Source organism: Sminthopsis crassicaudata, chromosome 2 (genome assembly GCF_048593235.1).
Source record: "Sminthopsis crassicaudata isolate SCR6 chromosome 2, ASM4859323v1, whole genome shotgun sequence".
NCBI classification, from domain to species: domain Eukaryota; kingdom Metazoa; phylum Chordata; class Mammalia; order Dasyuromorphia; family Dasyuridae; genus Sminthopsis; species Sminthopsis crassicaudata.
The window spans coordinates 522,139,390-522,159,058 of record NC_133618.1 but is presented as its reverse complement, the minus strand read 5'-3'; the positions used below and the strand labels follow the sequence as shown (position 1 = coordinate 522,159,058).

The following is a 19,669-nucleotide window of genomic DNA, read 5'->3' as shown; positions in this document are numbered from 1 at the left end:
TTTACAAAGTGGGCTTGAAATCTAAGGGAACTCAGTAGAGAAACAAAGAGATACATTCCAGCTTCCATTCATAGATATGCTAATTCTGTGGCTCATAGGTAGGAAGGAGTGGTCTTCAGAAGGAGAGGATCTTGGTTGATCAGATTATTACTGACAAAATTACCAGTCAGCAGTGAATGGGGAAATAGTCTATTCAGAATCAGACAGATTGTTCTTAGAATGGGAATTATAGGAAGTCTCTGAGGCAGACTCCGAAACCAGAAGATTTAGCGTTTTCTGACTTAATGTTAGAACAGAAGCCTCCTTAAAATCAATATATGGCAAAATCATATTACATCATTTTCCCCACAAGAAGTCATTCCCAAATTCATTTGGGATAAAGGGACAAAGGTCTCATCTGCTGGAGCTGCATCAGGCTGACAAGGAGTGTGGAGCTGTAGGGATAGGGCCCAGGGAGGGTCCAGACTGAGGAGAGGAAGCAAGTGACTTGTAGGCGGCAGCATCCGTGCTGAGTGTCTGAATCAGGTCTCAGGGGATTTCAGGGTGACCAAGTGGTGGGAATTTCATGGCTCGGGGTCTGGAAGAAGCAACTCTCACAAGCAGATTAAAATGCAAGGACTAAATATGAGTAAAAGTGAAAGAATTAAAAGTGGAGTTAGTAGGGACACTAGGGAGGAACCCACCCAGAGGAAGGCTGGAGTGGGGAGGGGGGCAGTAATGAGGCTATCCCAGATTTTTACCCAGACAGCTTTTCCTAGGGTAAATCCCAAAGAATGTTTTCTCCCAAATCCCTGCTTTTGTCTCCTTGAAGGGCAGAGGGCAGTGTCAGAAGCAGTGAAAGGAGCACTCAAATGGTCTGGGGTGCAAGAACCATAATGTTTAAAAGCATTGTTAAGTTAACATTGTTAAAGTTAAGCATTGGGTAGAGAGGATGACATGCCCAGTGTCCATTTAATCTTAAATGGGTTTGATCTCCTTTAGCAAAAACCTGAACCTTCAAGGCTTTTACCCAATTAGTAAAGGTGACAACAAAAACCCAAAAAGCAGTTTGAAGTCCCTGAGGAGGGTGGTGTGTAGAGTCCATCTGACAGGCCTTCCCTGAGGATGTGCCCCTCTTCCAGACAGGCCCTCTCATTCCCACCTTCCCCACTTCTAAAACTCTGGGAGGGCAAAAATGCTCTGAACTCGCTGGGGGGTTAGAACTCCTTTGGTTGGCCTAAGGTGAGCTTAGAGGCTTCCTCAGCTGCTGTAAGGCAGGGGGCCACCCTAAAGACACCAGGCTTCTTTGAGAAGTAAGCAGGTCTTAACTTGGCCCCAGCCTTCATTAGGTAGGGCTAGGGCTGGCCGAGAGATTGGTTTAGCTTTCAGGATCTTAACAGACTACATGGGGGGGAAGGGCTGGAAGTTAAGGGTCTGTGTGGCTGCAGATGGAGATACCCCCTAACCCATCCTGGCCATGAGCACTAGTGGGGGTTTCATTCTCCTGGATTTGCTTCTTCAAGAGTAAAAAGAAATTGTCTTTATGCAATGGTATGCAAAAGAAAGCATATTTAAGATCCAGAGTGGAGAACTTTGGGATAGGATTAGGGAGAACCCTTATGTTTTAGGGAGAACCCTTGTGTCCCAGGGACCTGAGTTAAGGTTAGGATTAGGGAGAACCCTTGTGTCCTGGGGGACCTGAGTTAAGGTTAAGATTAGGGAGAACCCTTGTGTCCCAGGGACCTGAGTTAAGGTTAGGATTAGGGAGAACCCTTGTGTCCCAGGGACCTGAGTAAGGTTAGGATAAGGGAGAACCCTTGTGTCCCAGGGACCTGAGTAAGGTTAGGATTAGGGAGAACCCTTGTGTCCCAGGGACCTGAGTTAAGTTAGGATAAGGGAGAACCCTTGTGTCCTGGGGGATCTGAGTAAGGTTAGGATTAGGGAGAACCCTTGTGTCCCAGGGACCTGAGTTAAGGTTAGGATTAGGGAGAACCCTTGTGTCCTGGGGGATCTGAGTAAGGTTAGGATTAGGGAGAACCCTTGTGTCCCGGGGGATCTGAGTTAAGGTTAGGATTAGGGAGAACCCTTGTGTCCGTGGGGGATCTGAGTTAAGTTAGGATAAGGGAGAACCCTTGTGTCCGTGGGGGATCTGAGTAAGGTTAGGATTAGGGAGAACCCTTGTGTCCCGGGGGATCTGGGTAAGGTTAGGATTAGGGAGAACCCTTGTGTCCTGGGGGATCTGAGTAAGGTTAGGATTAGGGAGAACCCTTGTGTCCTGGGGGATCTGAGTAAGGTTAGGATTAGGGAGAACCCTTGTGTCCTGGGGGATCTGAGTTAAGGTTAGGATTAGGGAGAACCCTTGTGTCCCGGGGGATCTGAGTAAGGTTAGGATTAGGGAGAACCCTTGTGTCCCGGGGGACCTGAGTTAAGGTTAGGATTAGGGAGAACCCTTGTGTCCTGGGGACCTGAGTTAAGGTTAAGATTAGGGAGAACCCTTGTGTCCCGGGGGATCTGAGTTAAGGTTAGGATTAGGGAGAACCCTTGTGTCCCAGGGACCTGAGTTAAGGTTAGGATTAGGGAGAACCCTTGTGTCCCAGGGACCTGAGTTAAGGTTAGGATTAGGGAGAACCCTTGTGTCCCAGGGACCTGAGTTAAGGTTAGGATTAGGGAGAACCCTTGTGTCCCAGGGACCTGAGTTAAGGTTAGGATTAGGGAGAACCCTTGTGTCCCAGGGACCTGAGTAAGGTTAGGATTAGGGAGAACCCTTGTGTCCTGGGGGATCTGAGTAAGGTTAGGATTAGGGAGAACCCTTGTGTCCTGGGGGATCTGAGTAAGGTTAGGATTAGGGAGAACCCTTGTGTCCCGGGGGATCTGAGTAAGGTTAGGATTAGGGAGAACCCTTGTGTCCTGGGGGATCTGAGTAAGGTTAGGATTAGGGAGAACCCTTGTGTCCCAGGGACCTGAGTTAAGGTTAGGATTAGGGAGAACCCTTGTGTCCCAGGGACCTGAGTTAAGGTTAAGATTAGGGAGAACCCTTGTGTCCCAGGGACCTGAGTTAAGGTTAGGATTAGGGAGAACCCTTGTGTCCCAGGGACCTGAGTAAGGTTAGGATAAGGGAGAACCCTTGTGTCCCAGGGACCTGAGTAAGGTTAGGATTAGGGAGAACCCTTGTGTCCCAGGGACCTGAGTTAAGTTAGGATAAGGGAGAACCCTTGTGTCCTGGGGGATCTGAGTAAGGTTAGGATTAGGGAGAACCCTTGTGTCCCAGGGACCTGAGTTAAGGTTAGGATTAGGGAGAACCCTTGTGTCCTGGGGGATCTGAGTAAGGTTAGGATTAGGGAGAACCCTTGTGTCCCGGGGGATCTGAGTTAAGGTTAGGATTAGGGAGAACCCTTGTGTCCCGGGGGATCTGAGTTAAGTTAGGATAAGGGAGAACCCTTGTGTCCGTGGGGGATCTGAGTAAGGTTAGGATTAGGGAGAACCCTTGTGTCCCAGGGGATCTGAGTTAAGGTTAGGATTAGGGAGAACCCTTGTGTCCTGGGGGATCTGAGTAAGGTTAGGATTAGGGAGAACCCTTGTGTCCCAGGGACCTGAGTTAAGGTTAGGATTAGGGAGAACCCTTGTGTCCTGGGGGATCTGAGTTAAGGTTAGGATTAGGGAGAACCCTTGTGTCCCGGGGGATCTGAGTTAAGGTTAGGATTAGGGAGAACCCTTGTGTCCTGGGGGATCTGAGTTAAGGTTAGGATTAGGGAGAACCCTTGTGTCCCGGGGGATCTGAGTAAGGTTAGGATTAGGGAGAACCCTTGTGTCCCGGGGGATCTGAGTAAGGTTAGGATTAGGGAGAACCCTTGTGTCCTGGGGACCTGAGTTAAGGTTAAGATTAGGGAGAACCCTTGTGTCCCGGGGGATCTGAGTTAAGGTTAGGATTAGGGAGAACCCTTGTGTCCCAGGGACCTGAGTTAAGGTTAGGATTAGGGAGAACCCTTGTGTCCCAGGGACCTGAGTTAAGGTTAGGATTAGGGAGAACCCTTGTGTCCTGGGGGATCTGAGTAAGGTTAGGATTAGGGAGAACCCTTGTGTCCCAGGGACCTGAGTTAAGGTTAGGATTAGGGAGAACCCTTATGTCCCAGGGACCTGAGTTAAGGTTAGGATTAGGGAGAACCCTTGTGTCCCAGGGACCTGAGTTAAGGTTAGGATTAGGGAGAACCCTTGTGTCCCAGGGACCTGAGTAAGGTTAGGATTAGGGAGAACCCTTGTGTCCTGGGGGATCTGAGTAAGGTTAGGATTAGGGAGAACCCTTGTGTCCCGGGGGATCTGAGTAAGGTTAGGATTAGGGAGAACCCTTGTGTCCCGGGGGATCTGAGTAAGGTTAGGATTAGGGAGAACCCTTGTGTCCTGGGGGATCTGAGTAAGGTTAGGATTAGGGAGAACCCTTGTGTCCCAGGGACCTGAGTTAAGGTTAGGATTAGGGAGAACCCTTGTGTCCCAGGGACCTGAGTTAAGGTTAGGATTAGGGAGAACCCTTGTGTCCCAGGGACCTGAGTTAAGTTAGGATAAGGGAGAACCCTTGTGTCCTGGGGGATCTGAGTAAGGTTAGGATTAGGGAGAACCCTTGTGTCCCAGGGACCTGAGTTAAGGTTAGGATTAGGGAGAACCCTTGTGTCCTGGGGGATCTGAGTAAGGTTAGGATTAGGGAGAACCCTTGTGTCCCGGGGGATCTGAGTTAAGGTTAGGATTAGGGAGAACCCTTGTGTCCGTGGGGGATCTGAGTTAAGTTAGGATAAGGGAGAACCCTTGTGTCCGTGGGGGATCTGAGTAAGGTTAGGATTAGGGAGAACCCTTGTGTCCCGGGGGATCTGGGTAAGGTTAGGATTAGGGAGAACCCTTGTGTCCTGGGGGATCTGAGTAAGGTTAGGATTAGGGAGAACCCTTGTGTCCTGGGGGATCTGAGTAAGGTTAGGATTAGGGAGAACCCTTGTGTCCTGGGGGATCTGAGTTAAGGTTAGGATTAGGGAGAACCCTTGTGTCCCGGGGGATCTGAGTAAGGTTAGGATTAGGGAGAACCCTTGTGTCCCGGGGGACCTGAGTTAAGGTTAGGATTAGGGAGAACCCTTGTGTCCTGGGGACCTGAGTTAAGGTTAAGATTAGGGAGAACCCTTGTGTCCCGGGGGATCTGAGTTAAGGTTAGGATTAGGGAGAACCCTTGTGTCCCAGGGACCTGAGTTAAGGTTAGGATTAGGGAGAACCCTTGTGTCCCAGGGACCTGAGTTAAGGTTAGGATTAGGGAGAACCCTTGTGTCCCAGGGACCTGAGTTAAGGTTAGGATTAGGGAGAACCCTTGTGTCCCAGGGACCTGAGTAAGGTTAGGATTAGGGAGAACCCTTGTGTCCTGGGGGATCTGAGTAAGGTTAGGATTAGGGAGAACCCTTGTGTCCTGGGGGATCTGAGTAAGGTTAGGATTAGGGAGAACCCTTGTGTCCCGGGGGATCTGAGTAAGGTTAGGATTAGGGAGAACCCTTGTGTCCTGGGGGATCTGAGTAAGGTTAGGATTAGGGAGAACCCTTGTGTCCCAGGGACCTGAGTTAAGGTTAGGATTAGGGAGAACCCTTGTGTCCCAGGGACCTGAGTTAAGGTTAAGATTAGGGAGAACCCTTGTGTCCCAGGGACCTGAGTTAAGGTTAGGATTAGGGAGAACCCTTGTGTCCCAGGGACCTGAGTAAGGTTAGGATAAGGGAGAACCCTTGTGTCCCAGGGACCTGAGTAAGGTTAGGATTAGGGAGAACCCTTGTGTCCCAGGGACCTGAGTTAAGTTAGGATAAGGGAGAACCCTTGTGTCCTGGGGGATCTGAGTAAGGTTAGGATTAGGGAGAACCCTTGTGTCCCAGGGACCTGAGTTAAGGTTAGGATTAGGGAGAACCCTTGTGTCCTGGGGGATCTGAGTAAGGTTAGGATTAGGGAGAACCCTTGTGTCCCGGGGGATCTGAGTTAAGGTTAGGATTAGGGAGAACCCTTGTGTCCCGGGGGATCTGAGTTAAGTTAGGATAAGGGAGAACCCTTGTGTCCGTGGGGGATCTGAGTAAGGTTAGGATTAGGGAGAACCCTTGTGTCCCAGGGGATCTGAGTTAAGGTTAGGATTAGGGAGAACCCTTGTGTCCTGGGGGATCTGAGTAAGGTTAGGATTAGGGAGAACCCTTGTGTCCCAGGGACCTGAGTTAAGGTTAGGATTAGGGAGAACCCTTGTGTCCTGGGGGATCTGAGTTAAGGTTAGGATTAGGGAGAACCCTTGTGTCCCGGGGGATCTGAGTTAAGGTTAGGATTAGGGAGAACCCTTGTGTCCTGGGGGATCTGAGTTAAGGTTAGGATTAGGGAGAACCCTTGTGTCCCGGGGGATCTGAGTAAGGTTAGGATTAGGGAGAACCCTTGTGTCCCGGGGGATCTGAGTAAGGTTAGGATTAGGGAGAACCCTTGTGTCCTGGGGACCTGAGTTAAGGTTAAGATTAGGGAGAACCCTTGTGTCCCGGGGGATCTGAGTTAAGGTTAGGATTAGGGAGAACCCTTGTGTCCCAGGGACCTGAGTTAAGGTTAGGATTAGGGAGAACCCTTGTGTCCCAGGGACCTGAGTTAAGGTTAGGATTAGGGAGAACCCTTGTGTCCTGGGGGATCTGAGTAAGGTTAGGATTAGGGAGAACCCTTGTGTCCCAGGGACCTGAGTTAAGGTTAGGATTAGGGAGAACCCTTATGTCCCAGGGACCTGAGTTAAGGTTAGGATTAGGGAGAACCCTTGTGTCCCAGGGACCTGAGTTAAGGTTAGGATTAGGGAGAACCCTTGTGTCCCAGGGACCTGAGTAAGGTTAGGATTAGGGAGAACCCTTGTGTCCTGGGGGATCTGAGTAAGGTTAGGATTAGGGAGAACCCTTGTGTCCCGGGGGATCTGAGTAAGGTTAGGATTAGGGAGAACCCTTGTGTCCCGGGGGATCTGAGTAAGGTTAGGATTAGGGAGAACCCTTGTGTCCTGGGGGATCTGAGTAAGGTTAGGATTAGGGAGAACCCTTGTGTCCCAGGGACCTGAGTTAAGGTTAGGATTAGGGAGAACCCTTGTGTCCCAGGGACCTGAGTTAAGGTTAGGATTAGGGAGAACCCTTGTGTCCCAGGGACCTGAGTTAAGGTTAGGATTAGGGAGAACCCTTGTGTCCTGGGGGATCTGAGTAAGGTTAGGATTAGGGAGAACCCTTGTGTCCTGGGGGATCTGAGTAAGGTTAGGATTAGGGAGAACCCTTGTGTCCTGGGGGATCTGAGTTAAGGTTAGGATTAGGGAGAACCCTTGTGTCCCAGGGACCTGAGTTAAGGTTAGGATTAGGGAGAACCCTTGTGTCCCGGGGGATCTGAGTAAGGTTAGGATTAGGGAGAACCCTTGTGTCCCGGGGGATCTGGGTAAGGTTAGGATTAGGGAGAACCCTTGTGTCCCGGGGGATCTGAGTAAGGTTAGGATTAGGGAGAACCCTTGTGTCCCGGGGGATCTGGGTAAGGTTAGGATTAGGGAGAACCCTTGTGTCCCAGGGACCTGAGTTAAGGTTAGGATTAGGGAGAACCCTTGTGTCCCAGGGACCTGAGTTAAGGTTAGGATTAGGGAGAACCCTTGTGTCCCGGGGGATCTGAGTAAGGTTAGGATTAGGGAGAACCCTTGTGTCCTGGGGGATCTGAGTAAGGTTAGGATTAGGGAGAACCCTTGTGTCCCAGGGACCTGAGTTAAGGTTAGGATTAGGGAGAACCCTTGTGTCCCAGGGACCTGAGTTAAGGTTAAGATTAGGGAGAACCCTTGTGTCCCAGGAACCTGAGTTAAGGTTAGGATTAGGGAGAACCCTTGTGTCCCAGGGACCTGAGTAAGGTTAGGATAAGGGAGAACCCTTGTGTCCCAGGGACCTGAGTAAGGTTAGGATTAGGGAGAACCCTTGTGTCCCAGGGACCTGAGTTAAGTTAGGATAAGGGAGAACCCTTGTGTCCTGGGGGATCTGAGTAAGGTTAGGATTAGGGAGAACCCTTGTGTCCCAGGGACCTGAGTTAAGGTTAGGATTAGGGAGAACCCTTGTGTCCTGGGGGATCTGAGTAAGGTTAGGATTAGGGAGAACCCTTGTGTCCCGGGGGATCTGAGTTAAGGTTAGGATTAGGGAGAACCCTTGTGTCCCGGGGGATCTGAGTTAAGTTAGGATAAGGGAGAACCCTTGTGTCCGTGGGGGATCTGAGTAAGGTTAGGATTAGGGAGAACCCTTGTGTCCCAGGGGATCTGAGTTAAGGTTAGGATTAGGGAGAACCCTTGTGTCCTGGGGGATCTGAGTAAGGTTAGGATTAGGGAGAACCCTTGTGTCCCAGGGACCTGAGTTAAGGTTAGGATTAGGGAGAACCCTTGTGTCCTGGGGGATCTGAGTTAAGGTTAGGATTAGGGAGAACCCTTGTGTCCCGGGGGATCTGAGTTAAGGTTAGGATTAGGGAGAACCCTTGTGTCCTGGGGGATCTGAGTTAAGGTTAGGATTAGGGAGAACCCTTGTGTCCCGGGGGATCTGAGTAAGGTTAGGATTAGGGAGAACCCTTGTGTCCCGGGGGATCTGAGTAAGGTTAGGATTAGGGAGAACCCTTGTGTCCTGGGGACCTGAGTTAAGGTTAAGATTAGGGAGAACCCTTGTGTCCCGGGGGATCTGAGTTAAGGTTAGGATTAGGGAGAACCCTTGTGTCCCAGGGACCTGAGTTAAGGTTAGGATTAGGGAGAACCCTTGTGTCCCAGGGACCTGAGTTAAGGTTAGGATTAGGGAGAACCCTTGTGTCCTGGGGGATCTGAGTAAGGTTAGGATTAGGGAGAACCCTTGTGTCCCAGGGACCTGAGTTAAGGTTAGGATTAGGGAGAACCCTTATGTCCCAGGGACCTGAGTTAAGGTTAGGATTAGGGAGAACCCTTGTGTCCCAGGGACCTGAGTTAAGGTTAGGATTAGGGAGAACCCTTGTGTCCCAGGGACCTGAGTAAGGTTAGGATTAGGGAGAACCCTTGTGTCCTGGGGGATCTGAGTAAGGTTAGGATTAGGGAGAACCCTTGTGTCCCGGGGGATCTGAGTAAGGTTAGGATTAGGGAGAACCCTTGTGTCCCGGGGGATCTGAGTAAGGTTAGGATTAGGGAGAACCCTTGTGTCCTGGGGGATCTGAGTAAGGTTAGGATTAGGGAGAACCCTTGTGTCCCAGGGACCTGAGTTAAGGTTAGGATTAGGGAGAACCCTTGTGTCCCAGGGACCTGAGTTAAGGTTAGGATTAGGGAGAACCCTTGTGTCCCAGGGACCTGAGTTAAGGTTAGGATTAGGGAGAACCCTTGTGTCCCAGGGACCTGAGTTAAGGTTAGGATTAGGGAGAACCCTTGTGTCCTGGGGGATCTGAGTAAGGTTAGGATTAGGGAGAACCCTTGTGTCCTGGGGGATCTGAGTAAGGTTAGGATTAGGGAGAACCCTTGTGTCCTGGGGGATCTGAGTTAAGGTTAGGATTAGGGAGAACCCTTGTGTCCCAGGGACCTGAGTTAAGGTTAGGATTAGGGAGAACCCTTGTGTCCCGGGGGATCTGAGTAAGGTTAGGATTAGGGAGAACCCTTGTGTCCCGGGGGATCTGGGTAAGGTTAGGATTAGGGAGAACCCTTGTGTCCCGGGGGATCTGAGTAAGGTTAGGATTAGGGAGAACCCTTGTGTCCCGGGGGATCTGGGTAAGGTTAGGATTAGGGAGAACCCTTGTGTCCCAGGGACCTGAGTTAAGGTTAGGATTAGGGAGAACCCTTGTGTCCCAGGGACCTGAGTTAAGGTTAGGATTAGGGAGAACCCTTGTGTCCTGGGGGATCTGAGTAAGGTTAGGATTAGGGAGAACCCTTGTGTCCCAGGGACCTGAGTTAAGGTTAGGATTAGGGAGAACCCTTGTGTCCCGGGGGATCTGAGTTAAGGTTAGGATTAGGGAGAACCCTTGTGTCCCAGGGGATCTGAGTAAGGTTAGGATTAGGGAGAACCCTTGTGTCCCGGGGGATCTGAGTTAAGGTTAGGATTAGGGAGAACCCTTGTGTCCCGGGGGATCTGAGTAAGGTTAGGATTAGGGAGAACCCTTGTGTCCTGGGGACCTGAGTTAAGGTTAAGATTAGGGAGAACCCTTGTGTCCCGGGGGATCTGAGTTAAGGTTAGGATTAGGGAGAACCCTTGTGTCCCAGGGACCTGAGTTAAGTTAGGATAAGGGAGAACCCTTGTGTCCTGGAGGATCTGAGTAAGGTTAGGATTAGGGAGAACCCTTGTGTCCTGGGGGATCTGAGTTAAGGTTAGGATTAGGGAGAACCCTTGTGTCCCGGGGGATCTGAGTAAGGTTAGGATTAGGGAGAACCCTTGTGTCCCGGGGGATCTGAGTTAAGGTTAGGATTAGGGAGAACCCTTGTGTCCTTGGGGATCTGAGTTAAGGTTAGGATTAGGGAGAACCCTTGTGTCCCGGGGGATCTGAGTTAAGGATAGGATTAGGGAGAACCCTTGTGTCCTGGGGGATCTGAGTAAGGTTAGGATTAGGGAGAACCCTTGTGTCCCGGGGGATCTGAGTAAGGTTAGGATTAGGGAGAACCCTTGTGTCCCAGGGACCTGAGTTAAGGTTAGGATTAGGGAGAACCCTTGTGTCCTGGGGGATCTGAGTTAAGGTTAGGATTAGGGAGAACCCTTGTGTCCCGGGGGATCTGAGTAAGGTTAGGATTAGGGAGAACCCTTGTGTCCTGGGGGATCTGAGTAAGGTTAGGATTAGGGAGAACCCTTGTGTCCTGGGGGATCTGAGTTAAGGTTAGGATTAGGGAGAACCGTTGTGTCCCAGGGACCTGAGTTAAGGTTAGGATTAGGGAGAACCCTTGTGTCCCGGGGGATCTGAGTAAGGTTAGGATTAGGGAGAACCCTTGTGTCCGTGGGGGATCTGAGTAAGGTTAGGATTAGGGAGAACCCTTGTGTCCCGGGGGATCTGGGTAAGGTTAGGATTAGGGAGAACCCTTGTGTCCCAGGGACCTGAGTTAAGGTTAGGATTAGGGAGAACCCTTGTGTCCTGGGGGATCTGAGTAAGGTTAGGATTAGGGAGAACCCTTGTGTCCCGGGGGATCTGAGTAAGGTTAGGATTAGGGAGAACCCTTGTGTCCTGGGGGACCTGAGTTAAGGTTAGGATAAGGGAGAACCCTTGTGTCCCGGGGGATCTGAGTAAGGTTAGGATTAGGGAGAACCCTTGTGTCCCGGGGGATCTGGGTAAGGTTAGGATTAGGGAGAACCCTTGTGTCCCAGGGACCTGAGTTAAGGTTAGGATTAGGGAGAACCCTTGTGTCCCAGGGACCTGAGTTAAGGTTAGGATTAGGGAGAACCCTTGTGTCCCAGGGACCTGAGTTAAGGTTAGGATTAGGGAGAACCCTTGTGTCCCGGGGGATCTGAGTAAGGTTAGGATTAGGGAGAACCCTTGTGTCCCGGGGGATCTGAGTAAGGTTAGGATTAGGGAGAACCCTTGTGTCCCGGGGGATCTGGGTAAGGTTAGGATTAGGAAGAACCCTTGTGTCCCGGGGGATCTGAGTAAGGTTAGGATTAGGGAGAACCCTTGTGTCCCAGGGACCTGAGTTAAGGTTAGGATTAGGGAGAACCCTTGTGTCCCGGGGGATCTGGGTAAGGTTAGGATTAGGGAGAACCCTTGTGTCCTGGGGGATCTGAGTAAGGTTAGGATTAGGGAGAACCCTTGTGTCCCGGGGGATCTGGGTAAGGATAGGATTAGGGAGAACCCTTGTGTCCCAGGGACCTGAGTTAAGGTTAGGATTAGGGAGAACCCTTGTGTCCCGGGGGATCTGAGTAAGGTTAGGATTAGGGAGAACCCTTGTGTCCTGGGGGATCTGGGTAAGGTTAGGATTAGGGAGAACCCTTGTGTCCCGGGGGATCTGAGTAAGGTTAGGATTAGGGAGAACCCTTGTGTCCCAGGGGATCTGAGTTAAGGTTAGGATTAGGGAGAACCCTTGTGTCCCGGGGGATCTGAGTTAAGGTTAGGATTAGGGAGAACCCTTGTGTCCCGGGGGATCTGAGTTAAGGTTAGGATTAGGGAGAACCCTTGTGTCCCGGGGGATCTGGGTAAGGTTAGGATTAGGGAGAACCCTTGTGTCCGTGGGGGATCTGAGTAAGGTTAGGATTAGGGAGAACCCTTGTGTCCCGGGGGATCTGGGTAAGGTTAGGATTAGGGAGAACCCTTGTGTCCCAGGGACCTGAGTTAAGGTTAGGATTAGGGAGAACCCTTGTGTCCCGGGGGATCTGAGTTAAGGTTAAGATTAGGGAGAACCCTTGTGTCCTGGGGGATCTGGGTAAGGTTAGGATTAGGGAGAACCCTTGTGTCCCGGGGGATCTGAGTAAGGTTAGGATTAGGGAGAACCCTTGTGTCCCAGGGGATCTGAGTTAAGGTTAGGATTAGGGAGAACCCTTGTGTCCCGGGGGATCTGAGTTAAGGTTAGGATTAGGGAGAACCCTTGTGTCCCAGGGACCTGAGTTAAGGTTAGGATTAGGGAGAACCCTTGTGTCCCAGGGACCTGAGTTAAGGTTAGGATTAGGGAGAACCCTTGTGTCCCAGGGACCTGAGTTAAGGTTAGGATTAGGGAGAACCCTTGTGTCCTGGGGGATCTGAGTTAAGGTTAGGATTAGGGAGAACCCTTGTGTCCCGGGGGATCTGGGTAAGGTTAGGATTAGGGAGAACCCTTGTGTCCTGGGGGACCTGAGTTAAGGTTAGGATTAGGGAGAACCCTTGTGTCCCAGGGACCTGAGTTAAGGTTAGGATTAGGGAGAACCCTTGTGTCCCGGGGGATCTGAGTAAGGTTAGGATTAGGGAGAACCCTTGTGTCCCGGGGGATCTGGGTAAGGTTAGGATTAGGGAGAACCCTTGTGTCCCGGGGGATCTGAGTAAGGTTAGGATTAGGGAGAACCCTTGTGTCCCAGGGGATCTGAGTTAAGGTTAGGATTAGGGAGAACCCTTGTGTCCCGGGGGATCTGAGTTAAGGTTAGGATTAGGGAGAACCCTTGTGTCCCGGGGGATCTGAGTTAAGGTTAGGATTAGGGAGAACCCTTGTGTCCCAGGGACCTGAGTTAAGGTTAGGATTAGGGAGAACCCTTGTGTCCCAGGGACCTGAGTTAAGGTTAGGATTAGGGAGAACCCTTGTGTCCTGGGGGATCTGGGTAAGGTTAGGATTAGGGAGAACCCTTGTGTCCCAGGGGATCTGAGTTAAGGTTAGGATTAGGGAGAACCCTTGTGTCCCGGGGGATCTGAGTAAGGTTAGGATTAGGGATCCTAAACCTAAGGGATTAGGCCACCAAAGGTAGACCATAGGAAGTCCTCTGCGGTGTCTTTGGTCCCAGACAGAGGGGATCTAGGAGGGCTTTGAGAGAGAGTTCTCCCAGAGGTCTGAGAAGGGACAACTGGGTCCTCAACTTCACCATTAAATTACGCCCCAATAGGGAGCAGGACTGAGGGAATAAGAAAGGAATGTTTAAATAACAGGCCACCAAACTGTTGGGGCAAATGGGGGGTGGTCCCTATAGTTCTTGAGTTTCCCTAATTCCCATTACTCTCTGGGGGGAGGGAGGTCAGACCAGAGTGCCAGAACAAGACAAAACTGGCCATGTACTTGCCACATCCACAGACACTCTGGGTTCAGTCATTGTGATGGAGTAAGGGGGAGCCTGCCAGAGGACAGGGCATTGGGGGAGGAGCAGTTTTTCCCTTGCACTTGGGGCAAGGGCCTGGAGTTCCCTCCGAGGCCAGTTGTGAGCCCAGTGGTACTGGCTGAGATGAACCTCCATGGTTCCTGGCTATGGCAGCAGCTAAAAATTGAGCCTATTGCTCTGGCCCTGCTGTCTGCTCCTCTGCAGCGGTTTTGGTCCCTATTATTAAAGACTCCAAAAGCAGTTTCTAACAGCTGAGTTTGGGAAGTTTGAGGACCCAAGGCTAACTTCTGCAGCTTTTTCTCTCTAAGGGTGGCCTATTGACTTAATGATCAGGCAATCAAATTTGGAACTCAAAAAGAATATCATTATACTCCCAAGTGATTTTTATCTCTAATAGCAAATTGCGCTAATGGCAGCTTAGGACTAGATACATTATTTTAAAAGTTTACCAGGACTTAAACCGATAAGAGATTTTGTTATATTTTTTATGTTTAAACTTATCCTGGTGCAAAAGATCAATCATTATACGGCTTATAGACTCTTAGTTAAACGCATACCTTGTTCAGAAGCTATAAATCCTAAACAGGCTTATTTCTCAGATGGCTGATGATCTTGCTTACCCTGATGGTTTCAAGAAAACTGGCAAGCTTACAAATTAAGTGGAGTTGACAGAGACCCCAGGAAGGGGCTGAGCTTGCTAAATTGCCCACCCCAAACATTCTTAGTGCTTTCGTGGGCTGTGCTGTTTGATACCTCCCCCCACTCTGAGAAGAGGAAATGGAGTTCACACCTCATACTTGGAGGTAAACTGATAAGGCTTATCATGATGAAATAACTCCAAGTAACTTAGTTAATAATTTTAGAATTTTCCTAATAGCCAAATTTAGCTGTAGTTTCTATTCCCTTAAATAAGTTTCCCTTTTGTTTTTAGGGAGAAAATAAGACAATTCTTAAAATTGCAATAGAATAGATTTTTAAATTGACTTTAGTTAATGAGTCTAGATAAACTGAATTGCAATTTTGTTGTTTTCCAATCTATGCAATTCATTTTTTTTTTTTTTTTTGTGAGCCAGGAAAAGGGCTCTGGTGCCAGTTTTTACTGACAGTACCTTCAGAAGTCTGATTCTAAATAACTAGAGTTTTTAAAGTAGTAGCAGACTGCTTTTCTGTTTTCACAAAGTTACAAAACTCTTTTTTTTTGCACTGTCAGTGCAAATAGATCCTTTTAGTGGGCTTTCCTTTAAAATTGCTTTTATGATCCTATCTACTTTACACACACATAAACATCATTTATCTGTTGGCCACATTAAAAAAACCCATAAAGTTATCAAATAGGAAGGAATCATATACAATAAAGCAGTTAACATTCATATAGCATGTTTTGTGCTAAGTGATTCATAACATTGAGTATTTCTCTTGACAAATTAGAACAATGGGCAGAGATAAAATATTTTGCCATAAATTTCATAGCTAATATATAGCCATAATTGAGACAGACAATGGCGGTGGTCTTACCAAATGCAGAGACTGGCTGTCTGGGGGCTGCCAGGCTTATTGGAATTCTTCCCAGGCAGTTCCTGGACAGAGCCTGCTGGAAGCTGGGGTGACTAGCGCAAGGACTCCCTTTGATTTCAGGTGCCAGGGCTCCCAGAATGCTGACAATGGAGCCTGAGCCTCCTGCCCCACAACTGGTTGGGAGGTGTTTGGCAAGGTTGTGTGGGGTCCCCACGGCTTTGCTTCCCCCATTTCTGCAGGTGAGGCAGAATTTGAATTTCCCTAAAGTTCTGAAATAAGAAGAGTTAGCAAACAAAAACTTGGGCTATATTGATCTTGCGAGCCATCCCCACAACTGAGATGTTTCAGGAATTTTTTTTTTTTTTTTTTTTGCAATTTTAGTCTGGTTCACAGAACAAACACGACACAGACATTCTACACAGAGATGCAGACATAGACACACACAGAATAACATGAAAGAGGACTGCCCCATCTTTAAAAGCTGTGAAATTTTGCCAAAAGCTATCCCATAGCACTTCCATCTTCTCTGGCATCCCAGAGAAGGTGAAAGGGTAGCGAAGGTTCCCCAGGAAGGTTCCCCAAAATTGCAAGAATTTCCCAGGTTGGACGTCCCCAATGCAGGAAACCTTGCTGAGTGTGGAGCTCCCGACCACCTAGACAAGCCGTCCCTCAGCGGCTTGGGGGGTCCCGCTATAGGACTGTGGGAGAAAAATGGGAGGCTTGTTGACAAGGAGGGAGTCAAGCCAAGGAAGGCCTGCACCGGGCACCAAATGGTGAGGTTGGGGAGGGGGACCCCCAAAGTCCCGGGCTGGCCTGGAGAGCTGTCTCGAAAGAACTTACAGGCTTGGACCCATCTCCCCTGAAAGTACCTATTCAAAAATGGATATTTTTCAAACCCTTGTAGTTAAGCTTCAAAGGGGAAGGGCAGCATGGGGGCTGGAGGAGAAAATCACAACAGAAAATCAGAAATGAGGCTCGGAGCCGTTCTGAGCCCCGGGTCCAGAATCTCCCTCCATGTTGAGATTAAACCATCTTTCTTTTTTTTTTAAATAGTTTTTATTTACCAGATCTAGGCGTGGGTAATTTTACAACAGTGACAGCGGCCAAACCTTTTGTTCTAATTTTAAAAGATCTTTCTTGCCCGGCTTTGGTTCCTCTTGCTAATTGGGGCTCTTGTACATGGAGACAAAGCAGGCTGCTGGTCCTGACTCAAGTCTGCCCCGGAAGATCTGAGTTAGCCTTTTCCCCCCACTTCACTTCCCGGTTCTCTCTCTCGTCCTCCTCGGATTTGAGGAGCCAGAAACCTTGCTCTGGTTCCTTATGTCTACCTCCCTTCACATTCTGGCAGCGAGATAGACACTTTTTTTCTTTTTAAAGCTTTTTATTTTCACAACACATGTCTGGATAATTTTTCAACATTGGCCCCGCGCGCTCTCCGGGTGGGGGGCTCTTCCTCACAAGACCATCGGGACTGCCGCATCACCCCCTTGCTGGGGAGAGCCCGTTCATTGGCGCTGGTCGCTGCGGCGCTTTCTCTAAGCTTAGGAATGAGCCCGCGGCCTGCGGCAGGAGCCCTCAGCCCGTGGCGCGAGCTCTCCCGCCTCTGCCTCCCTTCAGGCCTCCTCGCCGCCGCCGCCTCTGCTTGCACGCTCTCCCTCTGGTAGAAGCTCCTTTGAGCGCAGGGACGGTTCCTTTTTAATGTGTAAAGGCCTCGCCTGTTTGACAGGGACTTGATAGAGTTCCTTCAGTAGAGCTGAATGGCGCCCATCCTGCCCCTCAAAATAATCTCTTTCTTTCCCTGTGGCACAAACACAGCACAGAATGTACAGATTATAGTGACACCAGCTCTGTCAAAGAGTCTAGCATGGCTCAACAACACTCCCAAGGCGTGACGGGTCTCCGTAATCTGGGCAACACATGCTACATGAACGCCATCTTGCAATGCCTCTGCAGTATCACGCCCCTGGTGGAATACTTCCTTTCTGGAAAGTACATCACTGCTCTTCAAAAGTAAGTCTGCCGCGCGTTTCCGCAGGAGCGTGTGTCTGGGATACGAGCACGCGCACGGGTATATCTGCGCGCGCGCACAGGGTATATATTTGTTCCCGCGCGCGCACGGGTATTCTGCCCCCGACACTGCGGGGATCGGCTCGACGACCCCACGTGTTTTGTAACAGGGGGGCTTTGTTTTTCGTGCTCGGTCAGTGGGATTAAGTGTGGAAGCCTAGAGAAGGTGGAGCTTTCTCATGGAACAAATTGAACTAAAGTTTTAATCGAACCCTCAGTTCTTTCCTCTTTAAAATGCTCCTGACGCTCCGCCCCCCCTTCCCCCCTGCCCCCCGTTGTGCTCTCCTTGGCAGGGACTCTGGTGAAGCGGCCACTGCTTTCGCGTATCTGATGACAGACATGTGGCTCGGAGACTCAGACTGCGTCTCGCCAGAAGTGTTTCGGGCAGCCATCGGAAAAATCTACCCAGCATTTCTGAAGAGGACCCAGCAAGATGCTCAGGAGTTCCTGATTTATGTCCTGAACGAACTTCATGAGGCTTTGAAGAAGGTCAGTGGCGCCCGGCGATCACGGACACTGAACTAGACTCGGTACACTGGGCCTCTAAAAGGTTTCCCCGTTTTAGCGGCAGTGGGGACTCTTCCCCCAGAACCAGAACCCGAACCCAGGTTCACCAGCCTCAAGGACTCACTCTGGTCCATGCGGGTGCCAGCCCATGTTAGCCTGAGCCTAGAAGTATTCCCTTTACTTCCTGCAGTTTTGCAGTGAGGGCCAAGGCTTCCAAAGAGCACTTTAACCTAGAATGATGAGCTCGGGAGAGTGACAAAGTACCCCAGCCCCTCCTCCTGTATCCTTGTCCTCCCAAAGCCTCATAGGGGAACCCAGCTGCACAGGTGGAAAGCGAGTTTTAAGGGCTGAGTTAGTCAGTGACCGTTTAGCCGTACCTACTGTGTGCCAGGTACACTATGTATTATGCCTAGAATATGGTGTACACTCGCTTCCCAAGTGCCAGGGATACAGAGGCCAATGACAGTTGTTCTCCTTTGACATCTGTCCAGCTCTTCCTTGGGAACCCCATTCACTCCCGCCATCGCAATCCACCTTTCTCTCACTTCCTGGGCCTCTGCTCCGCGGCCAATAAGCATTGGTAGATCGTTTCAGCTCTTCCAATTCGAGGTCTTGTCCCAGAAATCCCGGGTACTTGTTTGTGTTGGGGGGCGGGGAGGATCATTACCTCGATTCATTATAGCCCTAAAAGTGCTTTCTTCTACAGCCCATGTTTCTTCTTTTCTTCAACAACCAAGATTTTATTAAGCAGCTACTGTATGCTGATCACTGTGTCAGCTACTGCAGGGATACCCAAAGAAAATGAACTCGTTCCTGGCCTCTGGAAGCTTACACTCTAAATCTGAGCTCTCTGCCTTGTCATTTCATTAATGGCCCATTAATGAGTTGTTTTTTCCTCACTGGGGTCAGTTTTACTTTAGCATCCACAGTTGCCTGGCAGGATCCTTCTCTTGGCCCTCTGGAAAAGGAGATGGAAGGTGGAAGGAGGGGGGAGAATGGGAATAGCACCTCTGCCTTCAAGAGCTTAGGCTTCTTTTCGGAAACCAAAAGAAGAGGGAAAAGGGAAAGCCCCCAGAGGCTTCTAAAGAGCAGGCAGATGCTCCTCCCACTGGAATAGGAATTTGAGTGAGGCTGCAAAGGCAACCAAAGTTTTTTGCAAGAGAGCATTGCATGAGTTTGATTTTTCCTTTTTTTTTTTTTTTTTATATGCATATGGAAACTACATTTTGTTGGTAAAACAAGTCTTATGGTACAGCATTCTCAACTAAGTCCGATTCGTTTTGTCACTAGGTCAGAGACCCTCTCTAGGCCTCAGTTTCCTCGTCTATAAAATGACATTAGATTATTTCTAATTATTCTTGCAGTTTTTACAACTAGAGCCTAAAGAGGCTTACAAATAAAACAGTATTTTAAGTGGCTTGATGGAATATTTTTGGTCATCGAATCATTTTTAAAGTAAAACATAAAATGTGCTTCTACTTATTCTGTTTACACCCCAAACATAAAGTTTGCATTGAATTAGAACAAAAATGTGTTTTAAGATGTTTAATTTAAAATCTGAAATTTATTCATCAGATCTGTGGTTTTCAATATTAGTCTGAAATCCTGACATCATGAAAGCCGCCTCTTGAAACTCTGCTAGACTTGGATCTTAAGATACAGGGATAATGTAGCTTATAGCATTTCAAACCATAACTATTAATAATTCTCAACTTTTCATTCTCAGTTCCATTTTACACTGGAATAAGAAGTTCCTGAACAAAGTATTTTCAGTGTGCCACTTTTTTTTTTTTTAAATGAATTTTTTCACTTGGCCCTTCAGGCCCTCATCTATCCATCTTCCTAATATTATCTCCTTTCACTTGTTGGGAAAGCCAAACGGTAGGCAAAGATTA

General features: G+C 49.3%; 1 protein-coding gene across 6 annotated transcripts in view; it reads left to right on the top strand.

The window, feature by feature from the left end:
• USP50 (ubiquitin specific peptidase 50) overlaps nt 1-19,669 on the top strand; it is a 39,337-nt gene that overhangs the window by 6,691 nt on the left and 12,977 nt on the right. For 2 of the 6 annotated variants that reach the window (XM_074294489.1, XM_074294490.1), the window contains 3 exons: nt 14,285-14,488; nt 17,016-17,210; nt 17,561-17,756. In XM_074294489.1, coding sequence (XP_074150590.1) covers nt 14,463-14,488; nt 17,016-17,210; nt 17,561-17,756 — 417 coding nt within the window. In that variant the 5' untranslated portion in view covers nt 14,285-14,462. The remainder of the gene's footprint in view (nt 1-14,284; nt 14,489-17,015; nt 17,211-17,560; nt 17,757-19,669) is intronic. The other 4 variants (XM_074294487.1, XM_074294488.1, XM_074294491.1 and 1 more) reach the window with 2 other exon arrangements.